The sequence below is a fragment of the Cololabis saira genome, chromosome 2 (genome assembly GCF_033807715.1).
Source record: "Cololabis saira isolate AMF1-May2022 chromosome 2, fColSai1.1, whole genome shotgun sequence".
In the NCBI taxonomy this organism is placed as follows: domain Eukaryota; kingdom Metazoa; phylum Chordata; class Actinopteri; order Beloniformes; family Belonidae; genus Cololabis; species Cololabis saira.
Genome location: NC_084588.1, coordinates 5,982,903 through 5,999,898, shown reverse-complemented (window position 1 = coordinate 5,999,898; position 16,996 = coordinate 5,982,903). Strand labels below are relative to the sequence as shown.

Here is a 16,996-nt window from a genome sequence, read left to right as displayed (position 1 = left end):
GTACATTTTTAGAGACTTATTTCTTGGCATTGGTACAGTGGGGCAAAAACGTATTTAGTCAGCCACCAATTGTGAAGTTCTCCCACTTAAAAAGATGAGAGAGGCCTGTAATCTTCATCATAGGTAACTTCAACTATGAGAGACAGAATGGGGGGAAAGAATCCAGGAAATCACATTTTAGGATTTTTACTAAATGAATTGGTAAATTCCTCTGTAAAATAAGTATTTAATCACCTACAAACAAGCAAGATTTCTGTCTTTCACAGACCTGTAACTTCTTCTTTAAGATGCTCCTCCACTGGTTACCTGTATTAATGCACCAGTTTTAACTGGTTATCAGTATAAAATACACCTGTTTTAACTGGTTATCAGTATAAAAGACACCTGTTTTAACTGGTTATCAGTATAAAAGACACCTGTTTTAACTGGTTATCAGAATAAAATACACCTGTCCACAACCTCAAACAGTCACACTCCAAACTCCACTATGGCCAAGAACACAGAGCTGTCAAAGGAAGCGAGAAACTAAATTGTAGACCTGCACCTGCTGGGAAGACTGAATCTGCAATAGGTAAACAGCTTGGTGTGAAGAAATCAACTGTGGGAGCAATTATTAGAAAATGGAAGACAGACAAGACACTGATAATCTCCCTCCATCTGGGGCTCCACCAAGATCTCCCCCCGTGGGGTAAAAATGATGAAAAACGGTGAGTAAAGATCCCAGAACCACACAGGGACCTAGTGAAGGACCTGCAGAGAGCTGGGACCAGAGTAACAAAGGAACCATCAGTAACACACTACGATCAGGGACTCACATCCTGCAGGGCCAGACGTTCTCCCTGCTGAAGACAGTACATGTCCAGGTCTGAAGTTTGCTAGAGAGCTTTTGGATGATGCAGAAGAGGATTGGGAGAGTGTTATATGTTCAGATGAAACCAACATAGAACTTTTTGGTAGAAACACAACTTGTCGTGTTTGGAGGAGAAAGAAAGCTGAGTTGAATCCAAACAACACCAAACCTACTGTGAAGCATGGGGGAGGAAACATCATGCTTTGGGGATATTTTTCTGCAAAGGGACCAGGACGACTGATCCGTGTAAGGGAAAGAATAAATGGGGCCATGTATGGTGAGATTTAGAGTGAAAACCTCCTTCCATCAGCAGCATTGAAGAGGAAACGTGGCTGGGTCTTTCAGCAGGACAATGATCCAAACACATCGCCACGGCAACGAAGGAGTGGCTTCGTAAGAAACATTTCAAGGTCCTGGAGTGGCCTAGCCAGTCTCCAGATCTCAACCCCATAGAAAATCTTTGGAGGGAGTTGAGAGTCCGTGTTGCCCAGAGACAGCCCCAAAACATCACTGCTCTAGAGGAGATCTGCATGGAGGAACGGACCAATCACTGCTCTAGGGGAGATCATGGAGGAATGGGCCAAAATACCAGTAACAGTGAAACCTTGTGAAGACTTACAGAAAACTTTTGACCTCTGTCATTGCCAACAAAGGGAATATTCCAAAGTACTGAGATGAACTTTAGTTATTGAATGACCAATTACTTATTTACCATTATAATTTGCAAATACATTCTTTAAAAATCAGACTATTGATTTTCTAGATTTTTTTTTCATTTTGTCTCTCATAGTTGAGAAATACCTGTGATAAAAATTACAGGTCTCTCTTACCTTTTTAAGTGGGAAAACTGGTGTCTGACTAAAATTAGAATATTGTGATAAAGTTCTTTATTTTCTGTAATGCAATTAAAAAAAACAAAAACGTCATACATTCTGGATTCATTACAAATCAACTGAAATATTGCAAGCTTTTTATTATTTTAATATTGCTGATTATGGTTTACAGTTTAAGATTAAGATTCCCAGAATATTCTAATTTTTTTAGATAGGATATTTGAGTTTTCTTAAGCTGTAAGCCATGATCAGAAATATTAAAATAATAAAATGCTTGCAATATTTCAGTTGATTTGTAATGAATCCAGAATGTATGACGTTTTTTGTAATTGCATTACAGAAAATCACAATATTCAAATTTTCTGAGACAGTCCTGTATAAATGTAAGAAAGAAGAAATTTAATATTGATTGGAATTCACAGAGATACATTTTTTTCATTGAATTGAAGACAAAATTAGAAATGGCGAGCTATTTCTACAGATTACGTAGAGCAGGGGTTTTCAATCCTGGTCCTCGGGCCCCTGCCCTGCATGTCCTGGATGCCACCCTGCTTTCAGCACACTGTGGTACAAGGAGCTGTGTCATCAACAGAGATGTGCAGACCTGGATGACAAGCTGATGAGGAGCGTTAATTAGAATCAGGTGTGCTGATGCAGGGAAACATCTAAAACATTCAGGGCAGAGGGTCCCGAGGACCAGGGTTGAAAACCCCTGACATAGAGGGCAGTTCTGATGGCTTTAATCCTCAGGTCCATAAGGTTATTGATTGTAATGGGGATAATCCATGTGCTGCAGGGCCGTGCCACCGTGACTGTGGAGACCAGGACTGTGACGGGCCGGGGGCTGAACACTGTCTCAACTGTGTTCACTTCAGCCTGGGGAACGTCAAAAGTGGCAGGTAACCAGTGTTGAGCAAGTTCCTACTTCTCATGAACTAGTTCAAAGTTCAGTTCACATAGTTTAAAAATGAATAGTTCACATTCATAGTTCACCATTTTCATTTTGAACTAGTTTAAATTCAGTTCATTTCAATATTTTTAGGTGAGAAGTACGAATGAAATGCCCCCTATCCTAAAACTGTTCACTGTGTACAATCATGTTTTGTCCTAGTGGCTTTTCAACTTTACTCAGAGGCTGTAAATCTCCAACAACGTAGTCCATTATCAGTTTGTCTCCCTGTTGCTGGGAAATCCTCCCCCTGAAGGAGCAGCAGTGACTGGGGTCGTTTGGGGATGTTGGGTCTTCTTGTTCTTTCCTGATCACTTTGTTTGATTGTCAAGGACTTGCAGATATTTCCTCCCACTGGACGGATGCTTTAACTCCACATGACGTTTACAATGTGAAGTTGACGAGGCAGACGCTTGGACTTGTTTTCTCAGTGCAGGTGGACATAATTTGCACAGAAAGGTTAGATTTTTACCGTCTGACTCTTTGGGAGACGATGTGTAAAATTCCCACAGATAATGATAAGGATCATCATCTGACGTCTCGCTGACGCTGCGTCTGCAACATCTCTCTCTTCACTGTCATGTAAAGATGCACCGGGCTCGGGCCGCCGTTGCCATGGAGCTGGTGCCCGTTGCTATGCTAGTGTGTGCACTGCATTGTGGGTAATGTAGTGTGAAGTTAAATGTTCCCGCTGGTGAAATGTATTCTGTAATTATTGGACCTAAACAGTGAATTTGAAATTTACATAATCTGAACAGTTCAAATTCCAGTTCATGATCTGCAGATCTGAACAAGTTCATGTTCAAGTTCTTTATTTGCAAATATGTTCAGTTCAGTTCAACGTTCTCACAGAAATGAACGTGTTCAATGAACGCGTTCGTTTGAACTCGTTCATGCACAACACTGCAGGTAACAGAGTAAACGGATCAATGGTTTGGGTGTTAGGGCTGCTCAAGCTGACGCACAGCCAAGCCCAAACCCAGACACTCAGGGAAAACATCTACCCGTCACAACAATGACTTCCTACTTGAGACATCATCGGAGGCTGACGGTGTATTCAAAATAAGAGAACAACAAATGATGGAAGACTTTATTTTGTGACTTCAAGTATGTCTTGGCTTATTTGGTCCGATGGCAGATAGACTGACGGGGCTGCGGGTGTTGGTGAGCACCTCTTCAGGCTAGGTGTCATGTCGCTCCCAGAGGGGACCCAGGGAGTCATGGCAGAAGAATAATAGCGCTTTTCCACTAGCACCTACTCGGCTCGACTCAGCTCGGCCTGTTTTCTTTTCCACTACAATTCAGCACCTGGATAAGAAGTAGGAGGTTGGAGAAGCTGCTGTGACGTATTTGATTGTGTGATCTAGACGAAGACGACAACAACACTAAAGATGTAGAACCTGGAGGAGATGATAGATGTGCTGCTGGATCTGTGGCTTGTATTTGATATCAAATTAAAAAATGAGAGTGAGAGAACCTTCAACGGGCGACGCTTTTTAATTTTTGTTAGTTTGTCTCTGTGCTGCTGAAAAGTCAGCTGGAGCCGTGAGCAGCTATGAAGAGACAGAGCTCCTGGTAGATCTGGTCGTTCCTTATCTCCGTCTAGATCTTTTTAATTCTCTCCTCAGCACCAGGTTTATGAACATCTGACCCTCAGAGTTGGATCAGAAACAGACTTTTGCTGCCGTTGCTGGTTGAATAAAATGAACAAGAATCCGTCAGAGTCTCTTTCTCTGATTTCCTCCTCCTGACTCAGACGTCTGACTCCAACCCCCCGACCAATTGGTGTCCTGTAGTGTGATGATGTCAGATACAGCCGACTCAGCAGCTTAGAACCTCAGCAGAATAGATACAGAAAAGTATCTACTCGGCACGTTAGACCCCTAGTGGGAAAGGACCAAACCGAGTGGAGTCGAGTCGGGCTGAGTAGGTTCTAGTGGAAAAGTGCCATAAAGGACCAGACAAGAGACCAAACAAGGACAGCATCGTAAAAGGGACGTAACCTCTGTGACTACGGCGTAACCCAGGTGGTTCCATTAACTGAGCTAAAAATGACAAAGGCTCAAAACCTATGTGGACAAAGAGCGGCACTTCTGCGTCATACAGACGGTTTTCTTGTTGTTTCCATGACGTCTGGGAGAAATCTTGGTGAGGGGCGTCCTCTCTTTCCCAGGAAGTCTGCCTGAGTTAGGCCACTGAACCGACTTCCACACGGGGATTCTTCATTCTCTGTTAAGCCTGAATTATGGTTCTGCGTCAAAACGACGCCGTGCCTATGCCGTCGCCGTGACGCCGTCGTGAACCATTCGGACTTCTCCGTCACTCCATTTCGTCGCGGTGCAGTACCCCCCGTGACTGCTAATTCGCAATCTTTTCCTGAATGGTTTATCCGACTTTTTCCGGTCACAGTGAATCAAAGAGATAAGGACAACTATTGTGCAAAAAAACAAAACAAAACAAAAAAAAAATCACACATACACGAAGAAAAGAGCGCGGAAAGTTCACGACTGCCTCAAACCGGAAACCGAAATTGCGTTGCTACCAAGCGAACCAATCACAGCCCTCTCGTCTGCGTCGCCTTGACGTGTAGTTACAATTTTGGGAGGAGCACGTCAGGCTACGGCGTGTGGTCTGCGTCGACGCGTCGTTTTGACGCAGAACCATAACTCAGCCTTTACTCTTATCAGCTACAGTAACTGTTGTTGGACGTTGTTTTCCGGGTGTAGGACCTGTGTGAGTCACTGTCCCCTCGGCTACTACGAGGACGCAGCGTCCCGCCGCTGCAGGCGCTGCCCCCGAGGCTGTGAGAGGTGTGAGGGCCCGGCCCCCGGCAGCTGCCTCTCCTGCAGGAGGGGCCTCCACCTCCACACGCCCAGCTCCACCTGCACCCACACCTGCCCCCCCGGCCACTTCGCAGATGAGAGTGAGTACTATCCAGAATATTACCACAGTCTCACTTTAGGTACCATATATTTACTTGATACACAGGTCCTTCACTTTTCTTTTTCTTCAGTGGTCATAAGAGTGAGTGATGAATGGCAGCCTGGTTAAATATCAGGTGCTGGAGTCTGCAGAAGTGCAGCACCGGTTAGAGCATGCTGTTGTCTGACTGTAGTATTGGTAGTAGTAGTAGTAGCATACCCGTCGCTATGGGCGGGCCATAGGGGGCCGGGCCCGCCCATAGCAACGGGTGTGCCCCCCCACTGGGTGGGGGGCGGGGCACGTAAGAAACAAACATTTTTTAAATCTTTATTTTATTATTTTTTTGTTAAAAATACTAATGTCGCTTTCTTTATCACTAAAATATTAAAAATATAATGGAAGAATCGTATGTTTATGTTTGATCAACGGCAACGTCAGATTACGACGTAGCCTACGTCATAACCATTACGCGCCATTCGAATTTATGAATGAATCTGCGGTCTAGTTTTCGCTGGCTTTCTATTTAGTTGACATGGATATACGAAAGTGGTTTAAAAATCCACGACGATCAAATCAGAACCAACACTTCCTGATGCTGCCTGCGGAGGACAACAGTCTGAGCCAGACCTGGAGCCCGTTATCAGCTCCACAGAGCCCGACCCCGCCCCCGGCAGCGGCCACAGAGAGGAGGCTACCGGCAGCAGGTCAAGTGCACCCGCGACTGGGGCAGTATTGGGGCCACAGCTGCCTGATGCATCTGTGAGTGATCTCGGCACAGACAACCCCAAACAGGTTGTCTTAAAAAAATACCCTGTCACAATGTTTGGCTCAAAAAAACGATCATTTTCCTCCAGCTGGTACTTAAACAGGGACTGGCTGGAATACTCCGTAGAAAAGGACGCAGCATTTTGTTTTGCTTGCAGAAAATTCAGATCTTCATCAGATGCGACCTTCTCCATAAAGGGATATAATGACTGGAAGCATGCCATTGAAACAGGCAAGGGCTTAAATAAGCATGCGGCTTCAAAGGAACACTTAGCGTGTGAAGCAATGTGGAGGGACTCTGACAAACGTAGGGAGACAGGAAAGGAGATTTCCACTCTATTAAATTCAGAGCAACTGGCTCGCAACAGATATTACATGTCAGCAGTGATTGATATGATCGAGTTTTTAGTGGTCAATCAACTGCCGTTACGTGGAGATAATGCTGGTTTTGCCAGTGTGCAAGATGACAATAGCTCCATGGGGCTGTTCTTGTCTCTTTTCGAGTACTCCATGCGCAAAGACGCAGAACTGACGAGGATTACAAAAACAATCCCACAAAATGCACGCTATACCAGCCCACAGATACAAAACGAAATAATCGAAATGATGAGCAAACTTGTGACAGAGGAAATAGTGAGAAAAGTCGGGGATGGCTGGTATTCAATTAAAGTGGATGGCACAAGGGATCCTTTAGGCCGAGAAAATATCTCCATTGTGGTGCGTTTTGTTGATGAAAACTGTGGTGTGTGTGAGCACCTCTTGGTGATGGCCACGTCTGAGAAAGGTGATGCAGAGACTCTGACAGGTGTGATCATTGATGAGCTCACTAGCGCCGGACTCAGCACAGACAAAATTCCGAGGTTTATGATGGTGCATCACTCATCTGGCAGGCATGGTGGTGTGCAGAAATTGCTCCAAAACAAGCTGGGTCGCAACATACCATACATTCACTGCTTTAATCACCAGCTTCATCTGGTTGTGATTCATGCTATGTCCAGTGAAGCAGCTGTGGAGGATTTTTTTGGAGTATGCAACATGCTGTACAACTTCATCAGGAAGCCAACCGTCGCTATGTTGTACAAAGGCGAGACCCTGAAACGTCTCTTGGACCAGAGATGGACTGGCCACTTGGCAACGGTCAAAGTTGTGGTGAAGAGTTTTCAGGACATTTTCACATTACTGACCGAGGTGGAGAACACACGAGGCCTTGGAGCGGAGGTACGCGTCGAGGCAACAGGGCTGCTCCGTGCCATTACGCAGCACAGTTTTCTGTTCATTGCGCACCTTGTCATGAAACTGTTGTCACTTTTTGAGCCGCCAAACAAACTACTACAGGCCAAAGATATGGACTTTTTCACTGCAGTGACTCTTGTGAATAGCGCTTCTGACTGTGTGAAGACACTGCGCACAGAAAAGGAATTTGCTGCGCTATGGGATCTCTGCGCTCCTCCAGTCACGGCCAGCGAGGCTGTGCCAGTGACCGGCCCCGGTCCAAGCAAGAGAAGACGCACTGTCAACAAGAACCTCTGTGGATTTGCAGTTGAAGAAACCATTGGGCAAGCACAGAGTGACATAGATGAAAAGACAGAGTTCAAGAGGCTATTTTACAGTGTCATCGATGCTGTGCAAGGAGAGATGGATGCGCGTTTTGGAGAGCGCAGCAGCGAGCTCATAGGCGCACTGGCTGCTCTGGATCCAGAGGCTGAGAATAATTTCCTGGACCCATCAAAGGTAACCCCTCTACTGGAATTAGCTGGAGCTGATGTGGTTGAATCTGAATATGCTGTGGCCCGTGAGTTTTTGGCGAAGAAAATGACGAACACCCTGGTCCCCCCCGAAGATGGAAAATGGACAATAGCCAACATCCTTCGCACATTCAACTGTGCTCTCCAGGCTATGCCGACTGTTGTCACAGCATACACCCTTGCCCTAACTTTAGGAGCTTCCACAGCAGTATGTGAAAACTCATTTTCCACGCTCAAAAACGTGTTCTCGGAGCATCGGCGCAGTATGCTGCACAGACGCAAGGCCCAGCTGATTCAGCTCGCTTTTGAAAAGGACCTCACTCACAGGTTCAAGTCCCAGTGGAAGGATTCATTGATGAGGAGGTTCAGCTTGGAGAAACGCCGCCTCCTGCTGTACTGACACAGGATGGACTAATAAGAGGACAGCAGTGCCTCCACTAAAAGTGGGATCAAAGTGCGTGTGCCTGCAGGACTATTTCAGAAAATTTGAATATTGTGATTTTCTGTAATGCAATTACAAAAACAAAAATGTCAAACATTCTGGATTCATTACAAATCAACTGAAATATTGCAAGACTTTTATTAATTTATTATTGCTGATCATGGCTTACAGCTTAAGAAAACTCAAATATCTTATCTAAAAAAATTAGAATATTCTGGGAATCTTAATCTTAAACTGTAAACCATAATCAGCAATATTAAAATAATAGGCTTGCAATATTTCAGTTGATTTGTAATGAATCCAGAATGTATGACATTTTTGTTTTTTTAATCACATTACGGAAAATAAAGAACTTTATCACAATATTCTAATTTTCTGAGGCAGTCCTGTATGTGTGCGAGCGCGTAATGGAAATGCATATCCCTCTGTTGACTGTTTTAAAATGCACCCGCCGTGTTGCTTTTTCAGTTTGAGACACGATTCTGGTGTTACATATGTTGCATAGTCAAGTGTTTTGTGGATATTGCTTCAATGCTTTTGCTTCAATGTTTTGTGGATACTGCTTTGATGTTATGATTAAAATTGCGAGGAATGATGCTATAGCTGGTCATATTTGCTGTTGGTTATGTTTAACGTGATTGTTGGAGCCAAAATACTTATTTTTTTTTATTTAAACTGAATCTTGAATTGTCACCCCCTTTATGGTGACGTCATGTTTAGCCTGTCAATCAGCCAGGTGGGTGGTTGTCATGGTACCCATTATAACCTTCCTGGGTGGTGATTGCACGCAGGTGCGACAGGGGGAAGACAAACAGTTTTTGACCGTGCAAGGTGTGCAAAGAAGACAAGACGTGCAAAGACGTTCTTGTTAAGTTTATGTTGAGTTTAAACAGTGGAATTACGTTTGTTTTGACTACTGCTGAATATGGAATAAATGGATTGGCATATCCGACCCGGATTCTAAGTCTGAGCGTTTGAATCAATTTGAAGCACGCGTCCTAACAAAACCAACCCTGTTGCCCTGAGTATAGCCTATTGGTACAGGCTCTACAGTGATGGTTATGTGTATCAGTGCTGCGTGAATATATGGCTGAAGTAATGGTGCCCCCCCCATGCAGTTCAATTCAATTCAATTTTATTTATATAGCGTCTAATCCAACAGAGTTGTCTCTAGACGCTTTCCAGAGACCCATACCCAGAACATGACCCCCGAGCAGTTATTACATTAATGGCAGGTAAAAACTCCCCTAGTGGGAGAAAAACCTTAAGCCAAACAGTGGCAAGGAAAAACTCCCCTTTAGGAGGGAAGAAACCTTGAGCAGGACCAGGCTCATAAGGGGGGACCCTCCTGCCGAGGGCCAGACTGGTGGGTCAGGGACGGCAACAGCACAGCAGGCAGGTGGAAGCAGCAACGGGATGACCAGGGGTGGGGACCGCAGGCCAGCACGCAGCTCCCGAAGCTCCGGCCCAATCAGCAAGTCCCAGGTTGGGGTGCAGGGTCAGGGAAAGACTTGTGCTCCGTAATGCAAGCTACAAGCCACCCACGACCACCTGCAGAGAGAGAAAAGGGAGGAGAAGGGGGGCCAGCAACGGGATGACCAGGGGTGGATGACCAGTTGATATGCCTCCCTTAAGACTGAGGTCTGGCGACGGGTCTGAGTAATAGTAGTAGTAGTAGTAGTAGTAGTAGTAGTAGTAGCAGTACTGTGCGGATGCTCTGCTCGTTCAGTTGTACTCAGCCTGTCGTATCAGGGGTCAACAGGGTTGAAGGAACTGGTGTTACTGACCTAACTGTTGGAGGTTGTGATGGGAGGAATCTGACACACAGACAGCTAGGAGGCTGCAGTAAACAAGGATTTAATCAGTGCAGCTTTAGACGACGTGATGATTATGTGGCAAGAAATTATCAACTTTATTTATAAAGCACTTGACTGAGTTGATGTAATGTTTCCTTTTGGTTTGACTGCTACTATTACTGCTAATACTAGTACTACTACTACTACACCACTACCACTACTACCACCACCACCACTAATACTACCACTACTACTACTAATACTACTACCATGACTACTACTACTACTACTGCTACTACCACTACCACCTTTACTACCACCACTACCAAAACTACTACTACCACTACTACTACTACTACTACCACCTCTACTACTACTACTACTACCACCTCTACCACTCCTCAGGTACACATTCCCAACAGGAACAATGAGAAGTTGACTCTGATCCAGTTACACTGGCTCTTTGCCGTCCCTGTCAGATCAGAGGAGGTGTGTGAGTTGCCATGCCAACTGCACGGCGTGTGTGAGCTCTGCAGACAGGTGCACGGCGTGCGGCGAGGGCTACAGGTAAAGGAAGCTGTTCTTTAGACCTCTGAAACCCCCAGTGGAACCTGTCTGAGTGTGGTGTGTGTCTCCAGCCTGGCGGGGATGACCTGCCTGCCTCTGTGTGCCGACGGAACCTTCTTCCACCTGGAGGAGATGACCTGCAGCCCCTGTCACTCCTCCTGTCACACCTGCACAGGTCAGTGTGTCTGCAACCACCCGCACGTTTGTCACATCCTGGGATTGGAATCATTGGAATCATTGGAATCATGTGAAATAGAAAGCTGCCCTTCAATCCCAGCCTTTCATTTGTACACGTGGGTTTTAGGAACACTCCCGGGTTGATGTTCAGAGGTGTCTTCAGTATTCACATTCATTACTCATGTAGAAGTATACATACTAGAGTTTAAAAATAGTCCTGTAGAAGTTGAAGTATCAACTCAAGTTTTTTACTCAAGTAAAAGTATAAAAGTACTGGTTTCAAAACTACTTAAAGTATAAAAGTAAAAGTAATGTAAGGGGGAAAAAAGCCATTAAGGACAAAAGCCATTGAAAATGAATGTATCTTAGTATAATGCAAATATATTAAAGAACCATATATGTCTACTATTGAGCATTAACATGTGTTTCAGAGAGCAGCAGATATGATGACTAGTTGCCTATAAGTATTGTAATGGTGCAAAAAGTCAAACTTCAGAGGCATGTTATCATTTATCCTAACCTTTATTGGAATGTACATCCAAGTTTAGTTGCAGGAATCTGAGGGAACGGATGTAAGAACAAAACTGGACAAGAACATCTGAAACAACCACAACCAAATTCACTCTATCCGGATGGAGCAATTTAACTGGATAGTTTTTGTTTAAAGGCCCAAATGAAATTGAGTAACGAGGCTGTTTTTAAAATTTAAGGAGTAAAAAGTACAGATACGTGAAAATGTAAGGAGTAAAAGTAAAAAGTCTTCTGAAAAATAATTACTCCAGTGAAGTATAGATAACCAAAATTTCTACTTAAGTAAGGTAACAAAGTATTTGTACTTCGTTACTTGACACCTCTGGTGATGTTGGGGCACGCTCTTATGACTCTTTTCCTCTTATGGCGCTTTTCCACTAGTACTTACTCGGCTCTACTCATCTCTACTCGGCCTGGTTTTTTTTCTATAACAATTCAGCACCTGGATCAGAAGTAGGAGGTTGGAGTGAAGTTGCTGTGACGTATTTGATTGTGTATCTAAAGGAAGAAGACAACAACACTAAAGATGTAGAACCTGGAGGAGATGATAGATGTGCTGCTGGGTCTGTGACTTGTGCTTGATACCAAGTTAAAAAATGAGAGTGAGAGAAGCTTCAAGCGGCGACTCTTTCTTTTTTTTTTTGTTTTTGTCTCTGCGCTGCTGAAAAGTCAGCTGGAGCCGTGAGCAGCTATGAAGAGACAGAGTTCCTGGTAGATCTGGTCGTTCCTTATCTCCGTCTAGATCCTTTTTAATTCTCTCCTCAGCACCAGGTTTATGAACATCTGCACCTCAGAGTTGGATCATGAAACAGACTTTTGCTGTCATTGCTGGTTGAATAAAATGAACAAGAATCCGTCAGAGTCTCTTTCTCTGATTTCCTCCTCCTGACTCAGACGTCTGACTCCAACCCCCCGACCAATCGGTGGCCTGTAGTGTGATGATGTCAGATACAGCCGACTCAGCAGCTTACAACCTCGGCAGAATAGATACAGAAGAAGTATCTACTAGAAAAAGTACAGTAGGACAAATTGTGACTGGCGCGTATTTCACTGCTCTTCTGATGCCGCTGCATCCTGACTCGCTCTGTAGCGTCTTTTTCTTCTAAAGTCCGCGGTGCAGGTGTGTTTTTTCCAGAGAAGAACATAGTTATGGGTCGTTGTTGTCGCTCTTTTTTCTTATACATTCTTATAAGCCGATATGCCACCATCGATTATATTTGAGAACTGTAATGAACGATTCATCAAAGAGTCCCATTCGCTGAAGTTCATTGGTCGTTCTCAGCTTGTTGCTAAGCAACCAACGTTATTGACACAGGAAGTGAAGAAGCGGGGAGACTGTTTAGCCAATCAGAATGCAGAACACGATGCACAATGCAGCGAGACGTGAAAGGTGAACCGCGTTATAGCCAGGGATTACTGTATTCATTTAATTACATGTTTTGATCATAGTCTGATAAAGCCTGGGAATTAAAAAGGGGTTGCTTTCCTTTTCACATGAGCTGATGCCCTCCCGTCATTCTGAGCACTGGGCCCGGACTCTTCACAGCGTAATGTGTGCTGTCTTTTCCAGGGCCGGGTGAGGAGGAGTGTATTCACTGTGCGGAGGGTTTCCTGCAGCAGGAGTGGCAGTGTGTGCAGGCCTGTGCTCCTGGATACTACTCTGGAAAGGCAGCAAGACTCCCTCATAAGATCTGCCACAGGTTACTCCTTTATCTTTGAATGCATGAGGGCAACTGTGGCTCCAGAGGTCAAGAAGTCACCTGCCAACTTAAAAAGTTTGTGATTGGATCAGCAGTCACCTGCCAACTGTACCTGTGGTGCAGTAAATGACTGCAGCGGCTGAGTAGAAACAGAACGGTTGGAGACTGAGGCCACGTTTACACATAGCTGGGTATTTACAAAAATGGATATTTCCCCCTCTACATTTTGAAAAATACCATCATTTACACGAACCCGCATAAATACACTTTAAGGTGCTATGAGCAGCCAAACCTACAGGGGGCAGTGTAACGAGAAGATAAAGTCATGCTAGCCAATCAGAATCCTGGAAAAAAACATCAACAAATGACACGAGTAACTTCCAGTTACTTCCAAGATGAACCAGAGTCTTTTATTTGGAGTGACAGAGAAGTGGAGTTACTTTTAAGTGTGACATAAAATACAAGAAAATATTGACGGTGGCCAAACTAATTGTAAACACAGGTTGCACACATGACGCTGGTGATGTTTCTGTCGCATAATGTGACGTTGTGAAGCCTAAATGTCCGTTTCTCTCTGTTTACAAGCAAACGTTAAGACAGAGGTTTTGCAAATCTCCACTTCGGCCGGAGTTTTCAGAAATGATAGTTTTCGGTGACTTTGAGCTTCGTTTTCGTGTAAACGAACGGCCAAAACGCATGAAAACACCACCGTTTTTGCTACGTGGAAACGGGGCCTGAGAGTGCTGTCTGAATGGGAGTGGATGGGGGGGCTGCCAGTTTGAGCAGAACCCTTGTTTTGTCTCCAGGTGTGAGGAGAACTGTCTGAGCTGCAGCGGTTCTGGGAACACGTGCAACAAGTGCAAAGCAGGCTACCGTCTGATCAGCAGGACCTGCATCGCAAATGCAGCTTGTAATAATGGTGAGTTGGATGTTATGACCCCACACTGGTTTTAAACGTCCTGGAAGGTTCCTCACAAGTCCAGCTCTGCTTCCACCTGTCTGTGTAGATGTCCGTGTTGGGCACCCCACAGGTAGAAATTGGTCTGGGTTCTTATGGGTTAATTACAACATGTACATGGCTTATGGAAACCAAGCTAATGTGCACCTGGGTGGCCCCAGTGGGATCATAATGACCCCCCCCCCCCCGACACGTTTCTTATGAGGTCTCCCTCTCTGTCTCCCTCCCAGCTGATGAGGTGTTCTGTGAGATGGTGAAGTCCAACCGTCTCTGTGAGAGGAAGTTCTACCACCAGTTCTGCTGCCGTACCTGTCTGATGAATGGATGAAGAGCTAATCGTCCCTCGCTCCTCTGGTTTCGCTCCAAATCAAACATTCGAAAGGAAACAAATGAGTGGTTGCTGGTTTGAAGAGTCTGACTTGTATTGGGTTCTTTCTTTTCCAAACGTGATGTTCAACATCACCAGCCACTCTCTGTTCTGCAAATATAAAGTGTACGTGCGCTCAGAAATGTATAGAAAGGACTCCAAAGACTATATATTATGAACCTGAGGCTCAACACTATGTTATCTGTGTAAGTCATTTTATCCCCTTTATATAAACTGATCCAACTAAATTGACCACACCTGTCGATGTTTGTGTGTAAAGCTTTATTTTGAAATGGTACCCCAATTTATTGGCTGCCCACTTTGCTCCACTCCTGCTTTGTTATACCTGCAGAGAATTAAACATTTTTTTTTTTTTTTTTTAAAGATTTTTTTTGGGCTCTATTGGCCCTTTATTGAGATGCAGACAAAGGGGTAGAGAGAGAGAACGGGGAAGACACGCAGCAAAGGTAAGCGGGCTGGATTCGAACCCACGACCGCTGCAGGAGGAGGACTGTAGGAGGAGGACTGTAGGAGCAGGACTGTAGCCTCAGTATATGAGCCGCCGCTTAACCCACTGCGCCACCGAGCGGCCCGAGAATTAAACATTTTTAATCAGTGTCTTGCTTCATCACTTTTTAGTGCTGTAAAAGTTGCAGCAGACAACTTTGCATGATGGAACGGATCAAAAAATATCAAAATAGACATTTTCACATAAGAAAAAAAATAAAAGCTCCTTGGTGTTGCTTTCATTGTAGAAATTGTTCTATACAACAGCCATTAAAATATCTCTAAATAATAATCAGAATTTATATTTAATATTAAGTTCATTTATTTCATTAGGCAAGTTGTTTGTTCGTTATAACTAGATCATTTATTTCTCTATGCGACAGATTAACTACTGGAAAGTGAAAATGGTTTACCGTCTTAATAGAGCTGGGAATCGATTCAAATGTCAAGAATCGATTTGATTTCGATTCTTAAGATTCAGCTTCGATTATCAAGATTTGATTCGATTCTGATATTGATTTGGGTTAGTGTTATTAAAACTGTTTTTTGAGCTGTTAAAGAGCATATTGCAGGTTGGAGACCACTGTGAATCAATGTGTAGGAAAATAATGTAGGAACTGAATTTTCATTGAAATACGCATAAATATATACTACAGTGACCTCCGGAGTTGTTTTTGTGAGAGTATTTTACTTCCGCATCTGAAAAAGTTGAACCGGAAGTGATGTGACACCAGGGAGCGCGGTGAATTCAACAATAGGAAAAATAATGGATCTTAATGTTAGTTGTGACACTGAAGAGGTTGTGAATGTGTATTCACACCAATATGACGGGCCACAGCCTTATAATTATGTTACCCGTTAGTCCCCCCACGTTCTTTTGATTGACAGCTGAAACTCGCTTTTTAAAAGGCTGATTTATGCGTCCGCGTTACACCAACGCAGCCCTACGGCGTAGGTTACGCAGCGACGCACAGAACGCTGCGTGCGCCGCGTAACCTACACCGTAGGCTACGCCGTCGATTTTACGCAGAACCATAAATTCGCCTTTATTCACCACAGCACCCGTGCTCCTGAAAGAAACTCCGAAAATAACTCCTTAAAAATGGGTGAGTACTTGTAATCTGTCTACGTTTGTACTTTCTAAACAGAAAACAGGCTTATTATCTTCTCTTTTTTCTGATTAAAGCATCCGAAATAGCCGGGTATTTTTAAAACCGAATACTTCCCCCCCTTCGTTTATCCACATTACATCGTTGTTAAAAAAAAAAACCTTCCACACATAAACGAAGATCTGCGTTTTCGACCACTTTCATAAGCATTCCAAACCTGTAGATCATCTGGTCTTCCAGCCTCCGGGCCGCCTCTGCTGCGCCGCTTCCCCGGGATCCGCGCCTCCTCCTCGGGTAACGAGCTGGAGTTTCCCCGTGTCCGCCGCGGAGCTGCCGCGTTAATCGACGCAGCCCAGCTGCAGCACTGCTGCAGCCCTGGGGAAGCTGTGCCGCTTCCCCGGGATCCGCGCCTCATTCTCGGGTAACGAGCTGGAGTTTCCCCGTGTCTGCCACGGAGCTGCCGTGTTAAACCGACGCAGCCCTGCTGCTGCGCATCGCTGCGTACCCTACGGCGTAGGCTCCGTGTCGGTGTAACGGTGTCAAGAGCAGAGACCATTTATTTAATAAATAGCTTGGAGAACAGATGGTGGATCATCTGTAGTTCTGTAGTAAACAAAGGTCGCACGTTAGACGTCAGACTCAGAGCAGATTTGTTGTTGTTTTGGAGCATAATGTGACGTTCGAAAACGCAAAACTCCGGTTGTCTCTGTTTACACCAGGTCTACACGCATCTACATAAACAGAGTTTTCAAAAATCTTCCCTTTGCCTGGAGTTTTT

General features: G+C 44.5%; 1 protein-coding gene across 1 annotated transcript in view; it reads left to right on the top strand.

Moving 5' to 3' along the window:
- LOC133457474 (proprotein convertase subtilisin/kexin type 6-like) overlaps window positions 1-15,070 on the top strand; it is a 43,309-nt gene extending 28,239 nt beyond the window's left edge. The window contains exons 14-20 of the mRNA XM_061736798.1: window positions 2,480-2,582; window positions 5,359-5,555; window positions 10,782-10,869; window positions 10,941-11,044; window positions 13,148-13,277; window positions 14,084-14,196; window positions 14,466-15,070. Of these exons, the coding sequence (XP_061592782.1) occupies window positions 2,480-2,582; window positions 5,359-5,555; window positions 10,782-10,869; window positions 10,941-11,044; window positions 13,148-13,277; window positions 14,084-14,196; window positions 14,466-14,563 (833 nt within the window). The 3' untranslated portion in view covers window positions 14,564-15,070. The remainder of the gene's footprint in view (window positions 1-2,479; window positions 2,583-5,358; window positions 5,556-10,781; window positions 10,870-10,940; window positions 11,045-13,147; window positions 13,278-14,083; window positions 14,197-14,465) is intronic.
- The last annotated feature ends 1,926 nt before the right edge of the window (window positions 15,071-16,996 follow it).